At 41.9% G+C, this 18,596-nt stretch overlaps 1 protein-coding gene across 2 annotated transcripts in view; it reads left to right on the top strand.

Annotated features, from left to right (window-relative positions):
• Positions 1–17,566, top strand: part of grik2 (glutamate receptor, ionotropic, kainate 2) — a 242,902-nt gene extending 225,336 nt beyond the window's left edge. For both annotated transcript variants that reach the window (XM_034697722.1, XM_034697721.1), the window contains 2 exons: positions 16,833–17,083; positions 17,306–17,566. In XM_034697722.1, coding sequence (XP_034553613.1) covers positions 16,833–17,083; positions 17,306–17,392 — 338 coding nt within the window. In that variant the 3' untranslated portion in view covers positions 17,393–17,566. The remainder of the gene's footprint in view (positions 1–16,832; positions 17,084–17,305) is intronic.
• Positions 17,567–18,596: the final 1,030 nt, after the last annotated feature.

The following is an 18,596-nucleotide window of genomic DNA, read 5'->3' as shown; positions in this document are numbered from 1 at the left end:
CTTGGTCTCTGTGGAGTTTTGGTTGTCGACTCATATTGTTGGAATCATTCTGCATCACAGCTTTTGCAAAGACTGGTCGATGGATCAGTCAGGTTTGCAATAAACACAAACAAGAGGAGAGATGGACCCTTGATAGTTTGTTGAAGCTACACCTTATGATGTAGCACAAAACAAATAAACATGGATAAGAAACTTCATCTGCTGCCAGCAAAACTGAAAGAGAGAGCATTTCAGATGCTTGCAAACACCAGGAAGTTGGGAGTTGGCCATGAGTTGTGTGATATGCAAGTTAAAGAAGTGCTGCAACACGACAAACCTCCAACTCGAGTCTTGGAAGATCACTAAAGATCCCTTTCGCCCATACGGTGTCTTTATAACGAAGGCTTCAGGCAGCTCCTTAATGAGCGTTAGCCAGGCTATGTAATCTGACTCACTGGTTCATTACAGAACCCGTGGTGCGTTATTTTTATGCAGATGTGAGAAAATTCTGGACATTCTTGCAGCCCACAGAAGTCAACTCAGAGTCGGGTGAAACCAGAATATTATTGTTGCATCAAAAACTAATATTAAAAGAGACAACAGAAAAGGCTGTGTTATGTTAAGAATGAATCTCTAAGGGTCTTAATCTTGAGTGTTTCAACAAAACATTGCTGCTCTTATTCAAAATAATGAATAACAGCTGTTTAGTAGATTCAGTGTGGGACATTTCGTTATACGAAATCAGTGTGTATTTCAATATGCATCTTATCCTGAGGCTGAGTCCTACATCAGACCCACATGCAGGACTTCTTCATGCCGTTGTGTCCTGATGTAGACCACGTCACTCCTCCTGGTGAAACAGATCAGCACAGAAGAAAAGGACTAGTCTAACCTTGGTTTCATCCAGATCCACCGCCTTCCCTAACTGCTTCGTGTGTCCTCTCCTTTACCTGCCCCCTTTTATACACTCTGTCCACACTCCCAGCTCTCTCAGTAATGAGATATAGCTGATCGTGCTATGAACCCCCGCCATCCCACTTCTACCGGACAAACCCAAACTTTCCCTCCTCGCTGCTCAGCTTCTGCAGCCTGATCTGCATATCTGAGCTTTCTCCTTCCACTGTGTCCTCCCAGGGCACTGTCAGTTCTATAACATAAACTACACGCTGACTCACAGACCATAACACCATGTCAGGCCTCCAGTTACTGCAAACTTTTCCTCAGGAACAAGTTTTCCTCCAAATTCTAGCTGCATTAACATACCACCTTTACAAACAGACACCGTACACCCGGAGGAGTTTGAGTTCAGTGAGGGACGAGGAGTCAAAGTCATTGTGACAGATGTAATGTGATTTAAATTCCTTCTTTTAAAGTGTCCTCATGTATAGGTTTAAATGTGAATGCAGCATCTTCCTCTAAACTAAACAAGTTATTTGATGCTTTCACAGAACAAAAATAGATGCACCTGAGTTTCATTTAGGCACCAAACCACATGGGTTGAGTTTAGGAATGAATCAGGGTTTGGTACTTCTGGGTTCAAATGCAACACAAGCAACAAAACTGACAAGGTCTAAACAGGCAGGAGTGAGGGACCGCCACTCTAAAGCCCGATATATACTTTGTGTCAAATCGAGTCTGCGTAGCCCTTTGTTGGCGCACAAGCCCATGCACCTAGCCTGACGTACATTTCCTGCATTTACAGCACTTCCAGAACGCCGTACATTTCGTCTCATCTGACATCTCCTCTCTATTTTTTCCCTGTAATCATTGTGATAAACAGCAACATGTATCAGCTATAAATTAACATAATACGCACTTAAAAGCTGAAAATGTAGCGGGGGCAGAAACAGGCAACCAACTATCAGAGAGACCACACTGCCCTCAAGGGTTTTGGCGGAGCATTGCTACATGAAACATTGAGGCACAAGTTTGAGGCACCCCGGACCTCATCGGCCACTGCTGCATAGGGTCGACTCAGAAGTATAAATCAAGCGTAATGGCCCTGTCACACCTTGACGATTTAGCCAGTGTATGCCGGCGTATAAAAAAAATTGGTGAGTACTGGCTTACGTCGCATAAGTTATAGGTAAGTTTTGTATGAGTGAAGAGCATCCTCACCTAAAGTGAAAAAGATGCTAGTGCTCATGCATGAACACAATGCACCGTCAAATGCCTCACGTTCTTCCCAGGACAGGATGGCATCTCAGGGCTTTAAAGAGGATCGCCTCATGAACTGACCTATCCTGCTCACCTGATCTCAACCCCGACTGAAAATTTGTGGTCAATAATAAAGAAGATAATTTACAATAATGGCAGAAATACAGCTCAAAAGAGCATATTTGGAAAGCCATACAAGATACAGCTCACAGTGTCAGCAGAGAAGTCATCAGAAACTAAATCTGTTTACCAGTGACCTCTGACCCTCACTGAAAGAAAAGGAGGTTATATTGGACATTTGAGAAACACTTTAGATTTGAAATGTTTCAAAGACTTTAACAGTTTTATTTTGTATACAAATCTAAATAAAACTGCAGTTTTTGTTGAAGTTTGAATACAGTTGTAGTAAATATTATTATTTTCAATCAATAGAACATTAAAAATGTTGCCTACTTTTTCATTTTCACAAGTTATATGCTCTTATCACCAACTTGCATAATAATTTGGCACACTCATTTCTGCAGATTCTGCATTTATTTAAAAATACAGCCTAAAAGCATCATTTTAACCACACAGTTGAAGAAATGTATTCACTATCTGACTTCCTAACAAATTTGAAAATGACTGTTAAAATAGTTTTTAAAATATTCACAAAATGAAACTTGCATAATAATTTGGAACATGGTGTAAATGAAGTTGAGAATGTTACGTTTTGAAAGCGCAGTCAATAAGTGTAACTTCTTGTAAAGACCAGAGGCTGTGTTCCTGCTGGTTTCACTCCTCTGACACTCTCCACTGCTCATCATGTTCTTACAAAGAGAGACTGCAGAATTTTTAATAACACAGAAGTTTTATCACCAATGCAAGTGCATCGAATTTCAAAACGTATACTTTGTCATCAACGAGCGGCAGTCTTTTTTTACACTTTGTTGGTGTTATTACGCTGCTGCACTTTGAACAAGTGGACTATAGTTGGGCATAAGTTATGAATATGCTATGTATACGCCCAGAATTGGAAAAAACATAGATAATTCAGTGTATGTCAGCATTTTAGAGGCATTTTGATACATCGGAAAAACGCTGGCTAAAATGTCAAGGTGTGACAGGGCCATAAGAGAGCGATGGCCTCAGACATGGATTTTATTGTTATGGGTCAAAATGGATTTTGTGATTATTTGCACGTAGAAAGAGAGTGTGAAAACTAAAATGAAACCTGTGTCAAGGACTTCTAGGAAGGACGGATGGATCAGCTTTTCACATGTTGAGAAGATCTCCTTTGGCGCACAGGGAGCCTCTATCATGAGCTCGGTATGAGGTCTGATGATATCCAGGAGTTTCGTTGTGCAGGGAGTTAACAGGCTGTGTGGATGGTTTGGTGCTCAGGTAAATCTGTGCATCATCAGCATAGAAGGGGAAGATTAGCTGAATCAGAAGATTAAAAACGCTAAGTGTAAAGGAGCTACTTGTGCCTCAAGTGCATGTTTTTATAAGCCTTCTTCTTCTCCACATCAAACCTGTAGTAGTCAGAACAAAAACATAATCCTTTCTTGATATAGAGGATAATGCAGGATTCTGACATTTCTTTAAAAAGTTTGATGAAGTTCAGACCTCTGCTGCTCCAAATTAAACTTGTGTAAAGATTCCCTCACGTGTTTTTGCTGCAGTGCATCCCGGGGTTAATCCAGGTGAAGGAAATACTTAGCAGCAAAAATCCTGGGGCTCCAGCAGGCAGAGTGTAACACTGTCACATTAATAAAGGGTGACTATGGGAGGGAGGTATATTACACTTTGTGTGTGTGTAGAGGTGCAACATTAGATTACAGGGATCAGCAGCAGAATGTCATAACCCTGTTACAAACACAGTGAGAAGCACAACTAGCAGAATTATAACCAGCAGACACAATGATAGCCTTCTGCAGAAAGCTGCTCCTAATCAAACTCACTTAGAGGGAGGAGATGATAAAACAGTCTGCCTTTGTGCCTCTCGTAAACGGGGCTGTGAGCTTCAGACTGTCTCAATTATTCATTTCATCTTTATTTAGCCAGGTTAGTCCCACTGAGATCAGAGAGCTCTATACCAAGGGAGACCGGGCTGAGAGTGGCAGCAATACAAAGATCAAACAATTAGACTCAAACAGGACATAAAGAGAATCATGAAAATGTAAACTGGAACATTTGCACACAGGAGGTCCAGAGATTATACTCACTAACTCATTTTCCAAACTCTCCCTTTTAGTTTTCTCAGAATGTGCTGGTTTTGAAGATGCAAAGAACACAAGTTGAGTTTTGTTTGAATTTAGAACAAGTTGCCGCTCACACTAAAACAAATGCATGCTGAAGATTTGTAAAGGACGGTATCATCAGCATAAAGACGAATAGCAGCTCATGGGATATTCTGCTAAAGGACCCAGATCTAAACCCTGAGGTACCCCCTTGTGGATTTGTAGCACGCCCAGGAACATGCACGGAACATGCATTAATCTAGCAGTGATATAGCCTGATGAACCTGAGCCTTAAAAGCACAGGATATCTAAACGTACTAAAGCAGGCCTCAGGTTGTTTGAACCTTTCTGGGAATAAATACAACAATAAAGTTTTTCAACCTAGAGTTTCAATACCAATATTAATTGAATTTAAAAAATAACTGAAAACAGTACTAAAATATTTTGCATTCATTAAAATAGGAAAATATTTCATATAAAATATACATATAATAATAAATATGTAGTACTTTACCCATTTTTAGTTTAAGTGGTTTTAAGTTATCAATTAGAAGGGCTGCATTCAAAGGTTCTTATCATTATTGATTAATATATCAGTTATTTTGGGATTATTTGATGGATTAATTAGTCCATAAAGATATGAAAGTCATTGAAAATTGCTCATTACAATATTCAGGGCCCAATTTGAGGTCTTTTTTTTTTTTTGCTTCTTTTGTAAAAGTCAAAACTAGGAATGCACAAAATATATCAGGCTGACAAAAGGAATATTTTGTTATTTCTCAATCCAATTATTCAATTTTATATGATAAAACAACCAATAAATGCTGCTTTCTTTTAATTATTAGCAAGCCTACAAATTCAGACAAAAGTAAGTGGCGGTATGCGATCCAATTAAACATGGCGCCACCGGTGTGGATGTTTTTCACTGTTTCAAAGGATGACTGCAGCTTGCAACACGTGCTGCAAGGATTCAAAGAGGAGGAAGAAAGTCCTCAAGTTTTAACACAACCAGTTTTATAGTCAGCTGAGAAGGCGTCATCACAGCAAAGATGCATTAGCAGAAGACTAAGGTGATATTTTTTCATGGGGTCAAAATTTTTTGGCAGCACCACCTTCCTCCGGATGGAGACCAAGGATTTCAGCAGCGCATATCTGGACCAGTATCCTGAGTCTCTTCATCAGTCTCTACCTGCCCTGTATGATGTGATCTCTACACAAACTCACAGTCTGATCCACAACGTCAGAGACACGTGTTTGACCACGGACTGATAGACATCTATAATGTTGGTCCAGAGAGGATGCTGAGTGTGACGGCCTTGTGATGAAGACGTTACTGCAGATCAGGAGAGCCCCGGCTTACAGTAAAGAAAGAAAAGGAACATTTCCCTCATGTGTGCACGAACTACACGTTTTAAAATGTGTAATTTTCTCGGTAAAGGCCATCATTAGCAGGTTATTATCGGTTACAACATGTAAAACACTCATATCATGCATCCCAAGTCACAAAATAGCCAAAACACAGCAGGTCTAAACCTTTAGGAAGCAAGAACCACCCAAAATATTCATCCATCATGAAATGATTCGGTGATTAAATAACTTTCCACCTATTAATCGCTTAATCTTTGCAGCTCTGTCTGACAGAACAGAGAACCAGCTCTTTATGGAAGCTAAATTACATTTAGACTGAGTGAGATTCATTTTTTATTCATAAGCATGACTCAGTGCTTCTTTGCTCCAACAGAAACATTTTAATACCCCTAAAATAAAGTCTAACATATTTAATATCTCTCAAACTCAGGTCGAGTATTTATAAAGAATAAGAGATTATGAAAAACCAGATACTTTGACCTAAAACAGCTCCAGTGATCAAGATTAGATAGAAACAGCCTGTCCGTAGAGGATAGATGATATCCAGCGTCCTCCTGACAAATCAGGGAAACGTCCTCGGGGACTGAGTGTTGGCAAGGTCGCTGTCTGCTGTTTGTGTATGCTCTGCTGGTCAGCCTCACAAGGTAATTTGAGTGACTGTTTTGCTGTGTGTGAAAACAGTGGAGGTAGGCTATATTTGCTCAGGGTGATTGCATTACCTGACTGATGTGCTCCTTTTGATGGTTTGCTACAGTGCCTGCATGTGTGTGTGTGTGTGTACTTGCATATCTATCAAACAGAGAACCTCATTGTTGTTGTACATTCACAAATAGGGGACCACGAACCAAGGGGGACATTTTGGATTTCCTTTTTCAAATCCAGTTTGAAACCCTGTTTAAAACCTAAAGACTGTAATATACAAGGACATAGTCTGAGTGATGTCATCCATTGGTTTTTAAGGAGGTGTTATAAAGCCCAACGTTGCCATAATCAACATAGACAATTTTTTCAAATTGTAAAAAATGTACCCCTATACAGGTGGCTCTGCGACGAGGTCTGTAGCCTCTATACGTGGGGCTCTTAGACCGTTAGGCCACCAGCGCCCCTGAAAATTGGCCTTTTAATATGGAGTCCAATGGGGTTTCCAGTACTATTTCCTTTCCTGTCCTCTCCCCATCACAGCCTTTTTTAGAGATCTATTATAGCACCTAAAATACATTTACCTTGGCTTACTATGAGATGCTAGCATCCTTTGATGGACGTTACTTGATGCTCACTTGTCTGTTTTTGCCAGAAAGTAATGACAAATTAACGCCAATTCGCCAGAGAGGAAAGAAGATGATAGCGATGTTGGCCAGGCTTCAAAAGGGCACAAAGAGGACACAAACCTAAGCAGAGCTGGATGATGACACTGGTCTTTGACAGTCCATTATTTCCTGGTATCTTTTGTTAACTGTATAAATTTAGGACGTAATGATTCATGGATACTGCCTGCATGATACACACACACCATCAGTTAAAGCAGAGGCTGAAATAAATCAATTACTGGAGTGTGTGGTATGATCATATTGTAGGCCATGTATCGTGCATCATGCATTGTACCCGTTGATTCCTTCCCTTTGTGTTTAAGACTTGTTAAAAGGACCCTGACATTAATACTTGTGTTTTGTACTTGTTCATTATGTTGATGGTTGGTAGCTGTGTTTGTGAGTGAATGTTTCATTGTATGGATATGTGTGTTTGAAGACCTATGAGCGTCTGTGCTTGACTACAGCATAAACAAACACTGTATTTCCCTGCACATATAACAGTGCATAGATTTATTCAGACTCTACATGGTTGTATATGTCATTGAGAGAAGGATAGGAACAAAGAAATGGAAGCTGAGCGCCTGTGGCAGCTTGTGCACCTCACAGATTGTCCGTGCTGAAGAGAGGAGGGGTGTTAGCATCATTTCTCCCTGGTGGCCCATTCACATGCAGTCTGAACAAGGTATTTAAATTGCTAATCCTACCCTTTTAGTACCCTTTACCATATGCAGTCTGTATTCCCATGTAGCCGGGCCATTTAGCATATATCCCATTGACTTCAACAGAAAGTAGGTGTCGGCCTGCATTAGCGCTGGAGCTCTGATAGAGCCGCAGCACTCAGCGCCTTGGCAGCTCTCTCAGCTCTGTAATGGACAGACTTAACTCACCTCCCAGCTGTTAGTCATAGCTAATGGTGTGTTTACTACATGACACCTCTACTGTTGATTCTCACATCAATATTTACACATAGAAAAGGCTGTTTAAGAACACAGATGCATCCTGAGTGTGTCAGGAGGGTGAACTCGTTTCCTTTATTCAATCTTTTTGGAGAACGTTATAGATTTATGCCAAGTAACCTTCTTTAACTGCACAAATATATCATGTATTACAACATGTAATATTACCTTCATCCACAATCATCTAAACTTTTCCAGGATCATTTTTGGAACACAGAAACCTCCCTGAACCTGCTGAGAGGGTCGTCCATTACACACAGGATCCTACCTACACGTGCTGAAGTGTCCTTGACTTGGCCGATGCCTTACATGAGAGAAGGAAGCTGTTGGTGTGTGGGTGTGGAGGGGTCCATGAGAGGCAAACTGAAAATCACTTTGAATAGAAGTAGTCCTTTAACCGTGCCAATTTTCAAATGATAGGACCAGAGTTTAAATGTAGTTTCTTAGCAATATTCCAGACTCAAAGAAAGCTGCTGCTCCGAGGTTAGTGCTGTCCAAAGACTGAGAGACTTCTGGACAACAGTCACGGTTTTTAACTAATTTGAACATGCAAAATAAGAAGAGAGTGAGATCAGAGAAAGTGTGAGAAACGTGAATCTGATTAGCAAAATATGGGTTCTCTTTACCTTCGGCCTGGACACTGAATTCCAAATCACACAGGAGAGATTCATATGAGATTAAAAGAGAAAAAAATCTGCAGCCAGTTCATTAAAAACCTTATAGGTCAACAATAACATTTTAAAAACAACCAAAAAACAAACTGGGTCAGTGTAAAGAGACTGAACCATGGTGCGATCTCACATTAAAGGTGACATATCACGCTTTCTTCATCAATATATATTGGTCTAAGAGGTCCCCGAAACATGTCTTTAAAGTTTATGCTCAAAAAAACAATTTGAAAACAGATTTTGGCATGCCTGAAAAGCCCTCTTCTTTAGCCCTCCTCAGAACGGTCTGTTTTCCCTCTGACCACACCCCCTCAGGAAGTGGATGTGCCCTCGGCTCTCCAGCACATTGATCTAATGTTTACATGTTGGCTGAATATACACGGCTGCTCACAGATAGCGTTACTTCAACCCTCTGAATCTGATCCAGAATCTGATCCTGACGGAGAGGCGCCTGCAGCAGGACCTTTCTGAACGATTGGTCGCAGATTTAGTGTTTCTTGTTGTTTTGTTTGTCAGTATGTAGACGTGTGTCTTGGTACACAGCTACGAACATGTAGCTATGTGGCTATGCTAACTAGCACTAGCACTTATCCATGATAAGTAAAAATCATCCACTAGATCTTCAAATCTGCAGACGTGGGGAGTAAAACCGACCTCTACCAGAAAGGCAGCAGGACCTTTCTGAAGGATTGGTCACAGATTCTGTGTTACTTGTTGTTTTATTTGTTAGTATGTAGACGTGTGTCTCGGTACACAGCTAAAGCTACAGCTACGACATGTAGCTATGCTAACTAGCACTAGCACTTTTCCATGGAAAATAAAAATCATCCACTAGATCTTCAAATCTGCAGACGTGGGGAGTAAAACCGACCTCTGTATTTATTAAGACAGCCTACAACTAGCATGCCTCCCTCCTAAGCTCCTTGTTAGCACACACGTGTGCAGGTAATGAAAAACGGAGGAAGGGTTCAGTATTATTTTATACAGTCTATGGGCTGAACAAGCTCCGAGCTCTGACTCCGTTACAGACCGGATATTGTTGTGACGTAACAAAAACACAGAAGTCTGAAACGGCTCGTTTCACACACATTTACAGAAAGGTGGAGAAATCAGAACAGGGGCAGAATGGATTTGTTTCATTCTCGGGGGGTTTGTAGACATGCCAGGGACACATATTTCAGGTAGAGAACAATTAAAAAGTTGATTTTGCATGATATGTCACCTTTAAGGTTCATGAAGGCATCATCGTAAGACTGCTGCTTCTTATGACCTGGAACCTCATCCAGATCCCTCCTGCATTCAGAGCAGACCATGTATCTGTGATTTTATTCCCTTTTATCTGAAAGTGCCTTCATATTGTTTTCCACCATCATCAGAAAGTCCCTGTCGTGGTGCAGAAATGAGAAAGTGGTATCTATCCATCCGTAATTATAACTGAACCAAAACAAAACAGTAAAGATAAAACTGTGTTCCCTTTTCATCATGGAGATTTCTATCAGGTGCATCTGTCCTGCAGTGAGTGTGCAGTGGCTGCGTGCTGGGAGGGAGGTGGGGGAGCCTCTGCCCTCCACAGGCTTAGATCATGAAGATTAGGTTCCTCTCTTCAGGTTCAGGGTTTGGTGGATTTTACAGAACTTGAAGCCTTGACTCTATCCTTAAGAAGTCCTCCTTCCACCTTTGTCATACCTGCACTGCCTTTAGTTATGTAACAGGGATATTTTTGTGTCTCTGGCCGTGTGTGTATTAGCATTTGGCCATTAAATGCCAATTACTACCTGGACTCCCATTGCAGGTTTTATTCTCCTATTGCACAAGCTGCCTCCTCCTCCTCCTCCTCCTCCTCCTCCTCCTCCTCCTCCTCCTCCTCATCCTGTATGAGTGAACTCCCATGAGGCTCTGCATTATTCCTCTTCCTTCCCCTCCCTCCCTGATGACTATCAATCTTCATTTAGCTTCATTAGCTGGTATTAATCAAACAGGGTAAGGAGGGAAGTGTGTGTGCTGCCTGTCAGCAGGCTGCTGTCCTTTGACTGGTCTCTGCTGCTGCCCGCCGGGCGTTAAGCCTCGCCTCATAAACTGGAGGAGTTCTGAGCATATTTCTTTGAGATAAAATATCTCCAACACCGTGACCTGCAGCAACAGCAGCAGCAGCATACCCCAACCCCCAACCTTTAGCTCCCCACCACGCTCCCCACCTCGGGATCACGCTGTGGAACGAGAGCGATGGAGAAGACAAAGGATATTAGACGGAGAGCAGACACAGAATAAAGATGCAGGAGATGCATCAAAGCTCTGGAAGGTGCTGCCTTTAAAAACAACTGTTGAAATGTTGGAATAACACAACCAAAGACTGATAGTATAACCGGAGAACAGCATTATTCCCTCACACACCACATACGTGTTCCTTCGCCTCCAGTGCACTGATCAGCTGTTCAGGTATCTGATGTTGGAGTCTGATGTCTTGACTTTTGCACTAATATATTGTGAGTTCTGTTATTTTTTCATCTCAGTTTGAGATCATCTGAAGTGTAGATTTTATCTGAAGCTAACAGGTAGAGTAAGAGGAGAGTGGAGGGGAGCGACAGGTTATTTTGACAACTAAAGGCTGATTTATACATATATATGAGGGCAGCGCAGTCTCTCTGATAGCCGGTCGCCTGCTTCCAGCCCGCTACGATCTCTGTTTACTTTTCCACAGCGATTCAGAGCGTGTTATGTTAATCTACAGCTGATACATGTTGCATGTTGGACCAATCACGATGCTTGCGGTCCGTGTTGATTCTAAGGGGAGTTTGGAGGAGGTGATCGCAGCTATGTGCGTAGGCCTCTGTGTAGGTACGGGAGCTACGTGGACCTCCGATGACGGCTATGTTTTCGATTCAAAGCTGAAGTATAAATTAGGCTTAAGGGAAGTTACATTTATTAGAACAAAGGTTCTGGGATGGGATGCATGCAGTTTGTGTTACTGTAACATCCAAGCGGCAACCTCCGGTCTAAAAATATGAGTCAATGCGGAAGTGTTAAAAGCTGCAGTTCATCGAGGATCCGCTTGAGGCTGGCTCCGGAAGTACCGGAAGTCACATACACATGAATGGGGAAAAGACGATCTTTGCAGCAGAAATAAACATGTTTACAGCCTGGTACAAAAGATGAGTGTAGTCTGGATAGCTAATTTCTCGACGTCCTCTCACTGTGAGGGGGGTGAATTTTTTTCTAACTCGGCAATTTCGAAGATATTGAGATTACCAGTCTTCCAATGAGAGGCACAGCTGCCTGTGGGAACACTGCAGCTGTTGGCTAGGAGGCTCAAAGCCCGCCTCTTTACGTCACACTGGCTCGACAGAAGCAATATGGCTGCCGCAGCCGATTGGTCTCAAAACAGCTCTTCAGAAACAGATGGGTGACGTCACGGATACTACGTCCATATTTTTTACAGTCTATGGTAACATCGCATCTTTGTTCCGTTTTACTAAAAACATGAATATTCTGCAAGAAAAATTCTCATCATCAGGCCTTATTTAATGAAACAACGGTTGTAACTCTGGTCCCAACCAGGTTAGAGAAGAGCCAGCCTCTTGACACAATACTTTGGATTTCGGCTCAACACAACTGGCTTACCCTCTAGTCTCACTTCATGGTACACCCACCTGGTTTCACACTTTACGTGAGCGGGAGTCTTCTGGGTTTAAATCAAACAACTTTATCAGAGGAAGTCCTGCAGGCTGATGCCTCACATGATACACGAGCCAGCAAGTAGCATGCTCAAACTGATGAACACATACAGGTTTTTATGAGAGGCACTTATCAGCTCAAAGTGGAAGTCCGTCTGTTTGGAGCATGTTCTTCATGTGCACGATACCAAGTGCTGTGGGACTACGATGAGACTCCATGTAAGGTAGAATAAGTCTTTACCTGCATCATTCTTTAAGTATCTTTTATCTTTGTTTGGACGGAGGCATTCCGAAGAACACAGCAGGACAATAAACCTTATCCTGCAAGTTTGTGTCCACATTAGAGTCCACAGACCTGCTGCAACTTTTAATCTTCTGAGGTCTGTTTGAGCAGGAGAGTATCTCACCTGCAATTACAGTCACAACAACACGTTCATTCACATTCATTAAACTGAGTCAGTACTTAGTGATAAAGTGACGGCTCCAAGAGACAGAAGAAATCAAATGTGTAATGAGAGCTGCTTCAAATTAAGAGCTGTGTATTTATGGTAGAGAATTCATTAGATGTGTCTTAAAAAAGAAAACTAATGTGAGTATAAACTCTGATTCAATAATTGGTTCCAGTTAAAAGTTAATGTATTCTTTTTTTAGCATTTAAACACATTTATTTTCCTCCCTGTGTTCATTCTTCATCCTAACAGTCTCACAGCCCGGCGTCGCAGCCGATTTGAATTTCTATTTTTAACGTCTTTGAAAGACAATGCATCTCTGTGATATTGCTCTGGCTTTAATCTGGCAGATTAAATCTCCAGTATGTGTCTTATTCTGGATTCAGCTGGCCTGTCACTTCTCTCCCTGCTCCTTCCTGAATTGGAAGATTAAGTGGCTCAGTGATGAGCCAACATGCAGAGGCCTTATTTCAGTTAAAACATTCACATATTCAGCTCGGCCTGGACCGGGATAACAGCACGTTTATTCATGACCCAGAGAGACATCACGACTCTCGTCACGTTCAACATCATATCTATATTTAGTTTCATTACATACAGCCAATCCGTGTTTACATTAAAGGTCTGTGAGGGTATAATTATTGTAATTAGACCCTGGGCAGTAACATTTGCATGTGTGTTCTATTTAAAGCCACTAGTAAGGACTTTCATGTTGTGTTGAGCTCTGTGGACAAAGTGCCTAATCTCTCTGTTAATTCTGCCCTCTACATGGATAAGAAAGAGTCTTTAAGTATAACATCTTCCAGCTGTTCTAAAACAAATCAACTGTATCACTATCAGTATGTTCTGAGAGGAAAATCTTCTCGTCTGAAACCGATGACAGATTCTGCACAAAAATGTGGAGCTTGTACACGTAGGCTAGCATTTTAGGATGATAAGAATTCTGATATCTTCTTGCAGTGCATTTGTAGCCAGAGTAACATTGACCAATCAGGTGTCAGCAGGATTTAGAGTCTGTATGGAAAACAACAGCAGGTGTTCTAGAATTCTGAGATCAATGACAGAATTCCAGAGTTCTGTCTTTGATCTCAGAATTCTGAGAACAAATGGAACATTCTAGGAAGAAGGTCAGAGCTAAAAAAACTAAACATCTGTGTCTCCAATCCTCGTTCATAGACCTCAATAAACAAACAGACGTTTTCTTCTCCTCTTGAGGACAGACCTGACAAAGCTTAACTTTTGACTTTTGACTAATCTGCATCATGATGTTGTTATTTCAGCAAACTTAAGACCCCTTAATTACAAGAATATCACAAGAACATCAGTTTCTGTTTCAGGTTCATGCTGAAGAAGGAAGCCAGAGTGAAGCCTCTGTGGAACTGTTTACAGGGAACTGAGACTCACAGAAAGAGAATAAAGGCAAAAATGCCCAAACAATTACTTAAAAATATTACTAATATTAAAGAATTCTGTTGCAGTGTTTGCTGTTATAATGTCTGAGGATGTGTGCAGAAGGTCAAGGGAGTGAGTCTGGATAGATCATCCAGCCCTGCTCTGATCACTTGATAAAGATACCAGTGTTTCTGCAAGTGTTTGTGCCTGAATATAAAAGCTTGTGGTCTTTGTGGAGCCTCCAGGAATGAAATCTGAGACCAGATGAGTCCCTGTGTAAAACCCATGGAGTGTCTGATGGTGTGCAGCATATTTTAGCACTCTGATAAAAACCACTTGACAAAGGAAACTCTATTTTCAACTCAGCCGGTCAGGAGGCAGTTCTGATCGCTCACCTGTTTTATGCTCATGTGAATGTATGCTACAACACTTGCCAAGCTTGTGGCTGGCACGGTGAAGCACAGGTCTTGACGGTATGACACAGCACTCGTGTTCACCTCGCCTGTGATATCACAGCTCAGGTCTCTCTGTTTGTTCTGATCCAGCAGAGCTGGCCCAATTTCAAGGCTGCCTGTTTCTTTGTCGGGGCTTGTTGTGGGTGCTGTGGAGCTAAGGGGAAGGTGTCTACTGTAGATGGCAGTGAATAACGAGAACCAGAGAGTGTTTCATATTCGCCATCACCATGGTGATAGATGCTTTTGAACCATGCTGGCTGGCTCGCTCTGAAATAAAGAGTCAGATAGCAGAAGCCCTTGGGCAGAGATGAAGGACAGCAGAGACGTTAAAGAGAGTGAACACAGCCTTGTGACTGCAGCGGCTCAAAGCCCGGCTCCAGGAGGGGAGCGTGGCTGATCACTGTCACTGCTCGGGACTTTAGGGTCCAGCACATAATACTGCTGCTTAACGGACTCTGCATACTAACGACTGATCCCGTAGATGCCACTCCACTGGAGCACGCCAACTGTTAATGTTTTCTAATCTAAACATGTTTTCCTGCCGGTGCTCCAGGGAGAGTTCATTCTAAGTGTTTGTGATAATAGGTGTTATTAGTTTTTTAAATAATTCAAACTGCATTAGCATCGTGATTGCGCTGCAGCACGGTGTGGTTCGGGGAGTGGGAGTCTGGCACGATTCTGTTTTCTGTTTTTCTCCCAGCGTTAAGGTTTAATCAGAAATCTCGACGTGTGAGTGCTTTTATCAGCGGAGCCGCGGAAGCTGCTGGAGTGCTTTACCTGACTGACGAAAAGTGGGAGGGAGGAGGGGATGCTGGGTAAACAGAGCAGAGGAGGGAGGGGTGCTCTGCAGATACCTCATGGTAAGGAGGGATGTTCTTCAGGTTCGCTTTGGAGAGCTTAATTTATTGAGCCAAGCTAACAGCTCACAGAGAAAACATTAGCACATATTAAACACGGCAGAGGGTTTTAATTAGGAAGCCATACAGGTAGCATGAAGGGCAATACCAGCCACACTGATGTGTTGCAGGTTTACTAGTTCATTGTTTGGGGGCCTGAGGGGACAATGAAATGGTAATGGTGGACATTAGCGTTAATATTTAACAGTCTAAAAAATATGTAATGAAATACTCTGGAATGTGGAGTTTACCAGATCCCCACTGAAACATAAAAATGATTAATTTAAGCACACAAACACAGAAAAAATGGACCAGGATTATAGAAGAGAGTGAAGAGAATAAAAACACTGAACCCAAATAAAGTCAAAAGTCAAAGCCAAAGTCAGCATGTGAGAAACACACTCAAACAATCTTTATGTATACAATCACAACAAATGTTATTCTCAGACTCGTTGTTATTAATAAAGACCCAACATCAAGACAGGATAAGATCCAGTCCTATTTTACAGACAGGACTCAGTCTGATTTCATCTTAATCCACCATGAGCAGAGCGCTTTGCAGCATTTAACAAGTTACAGTGGCAAGGACAAACTTTCTTTAACAGGCGGAAACCTCCAGCAGGACCAGACTCATGTTAAACACACATCTACTGAGACCGTGTTGGGTAAAAGGACAGAGGGAGATGAAGAGAGAGAGAGATGATAGTGGTGAGATGGATAGTAGTAGTTGTAGCAGCTGGAGTCTGGCACGTCCACAGCAGCAGGCCGTCTACGGCAGAGATCCAGAGGAACCTACGAGACAAGGGAGCTCAGGGACTCCAGAAAGGTCTATGGTTAGTAAATTTAACAGGACAGGAAGAAGTTTCAGACATTGATCTCGAACAGGAAATACATTCATCATTAGTGCAAACAGTGCTGCCATCATGTGACAAACTTTAAGAAGCTATAAATCTATTAACAGCATTCGTCAGTTAAAAAAGATACCTTTAATACTTAGACATACTTCAGAAACGGATGCCTACCCAGGGTCTTTATCCTGCACAGCTGTCTGTGACTTTTTCTCTTACCTTGCACGTTTGTTTGCAGGATTTATTTGTGATAAACTCTGGTTGTGGGACGTATAGAGTTTTAGTTTTAAATAAATAATGAAAACTCATGAACTCTGTGACCTACAGAGGAAAAACAAGTTTAAAATCAGAGTCTAAAGCAAACAGGACGATACTCTGATCATCACATTCACTGTGTGCCCTCCCAGTCCGTGTCCTCATGTCGCCTGCTCGCTCTGACCTCATGTGTTTTGATCCTTCAGGCTCTCCGTACAGAGATAAGATCACTATTGCCATCCTGCAGCTCCAGGAGGAAGGGAAGCTGCACATGATGAAGGAGAAATGGTGGCGAGGGAACGGCTGCCCGGAGGAGGAGAGTAAGGAGGCCAGCGCCCTCGGGGTGCAGAACATCGGAGGGATCTTCATCGTCCTGGCTGCCGGACTCGTCCTCTCGGTGTTCGTGGCCGTGGGAGAGTTCCTCTACAAGTCCAAACAGAACGCACAACTGGAGAAGGTAAGACGTCCTTTTGGCATTCATTTCTTCATTGTTTTAAACAATGATAGCAGAATTTCTTACCATATCTCATGGCGAATAAATCTTTAAATGCTAACAAAATGAAACAAAATATATGCTAATATTTTTATTTCTATCATATGCAATATATAATTTGAATAAATCATCTGTTTGCCAATTAGCAGGAAGATAAGGGTGGTTTCTTTGCATTTATTCACTTAGGCCCAATGGCGACAACGAGATAAGAAACGTGAGGAATTCTGCTGTCACCATGGATCCAAGCTAGACTATAACCACCATCTCAAATGACCTCAAGAAACACTCCAGAAACTGTTTTTCTATTGTTATCTAAAATGATCTAAAACTTCCAAAAACTACTGAGCTGTTTGTTTGTTGTTTTCCTGACACTCCTGAGGGAATGGGAACACAAAGAGCAGTTTAATAAAGCCTTTGGAGTGCTGGCAGAAACACAGCTGCATCACAGGCACACGGATTGCAAATGTTTGCTCTGCTGCATGACCCACCTCCTCAACAGCCACTAACACACCTCCCTCCTCTGCTGTCCATCTCCACTCTGCAAACCACCATCCTGCTTCCTACTGTAACACTCTCACTCTTCATATCTGTGGCATTTAGCCCACACAGAGCTTTTCCACATCAGTGCAGTAACACAACTAAAGATTGTGTTGTGTGACTGGAGCTTCACTGCAAACACTCTGACACTGAAGAGATGCTGATCTGAGGGCCTGCACCACCTGAGGGATACTTTGGGAAAATGTCCAAACATTAAATGTTGAAGGAGAGGCACATTCAGCATCATGGTTGACCTTTATAGCATTGAACCATAGTTTAACTCAAAGACGAAGACTTTGTGGCCTCAATCTGGTGCACCAATGGCCTTAAACCTGCAGTATTCTCACTGACCTACAGGGGGCATTGCTTGCCAAAAAAGTTAAAGTATATTCGTCTATAACAATCTCAGTTGAATTTTAACATCAGTAAACACTTTCCTAATGAGTTCATGGTCTCAATTTGTAGTTTCAAGTCTTCTTCATCACAGCACGGTGTTCATTTAATAAATGTCGGTCCTGTTAAGAAGGAGACAGAAAATAAAGCAAGCGGACGATTTGGGTGCGGTTGCAATTTAAATGTTGCAACAGCTTTGACGGTTTTTGAATTCTTAAAATGCTTAAATAAAAGTAAAACTTGTCATTGAATTCACACTGAAAATACAGTCTGAACTGCGTGCGAAGAGGTGGAAATATTGGTGATAGAAATGCACGATAGACTGTATATGATATGTCGTGGTTGCTTCTTGGTTTCAAAAATATAGCTGTGCCTTAAATCTGCATTCCTTCAAATGACCAGCAGGGGGTGAACAACTTAGCGTGTAAGATGGAAACATGGTCCTCATTCTCAGTTGATTTATTCACATGGTTGACATTTTCCTGGTGAGTCTATTGTCTCAATTTCTGGCTTCAAGTCGTCTTCAAAACAGCATGATGTTCATTTT

This window comes from Notolabrus celidotus, chromosome 12 (genome assembly GCF_009762535.1).
Source record: "Notolabrus celidotus isolate fNotCel1 chromosome 12, fNotCel1.pri, whole genome shotgun sequence".
Classification (NCBI taxonomy): Eukaryota; Metazoa; Chordata; class Actinopteri; order Labriformes; family Labridae; genus Notolabrus; species Notolabrus celidotus.
This window is presented reverse-complemented; position numbering and strand designations above follow the sequence as displayed.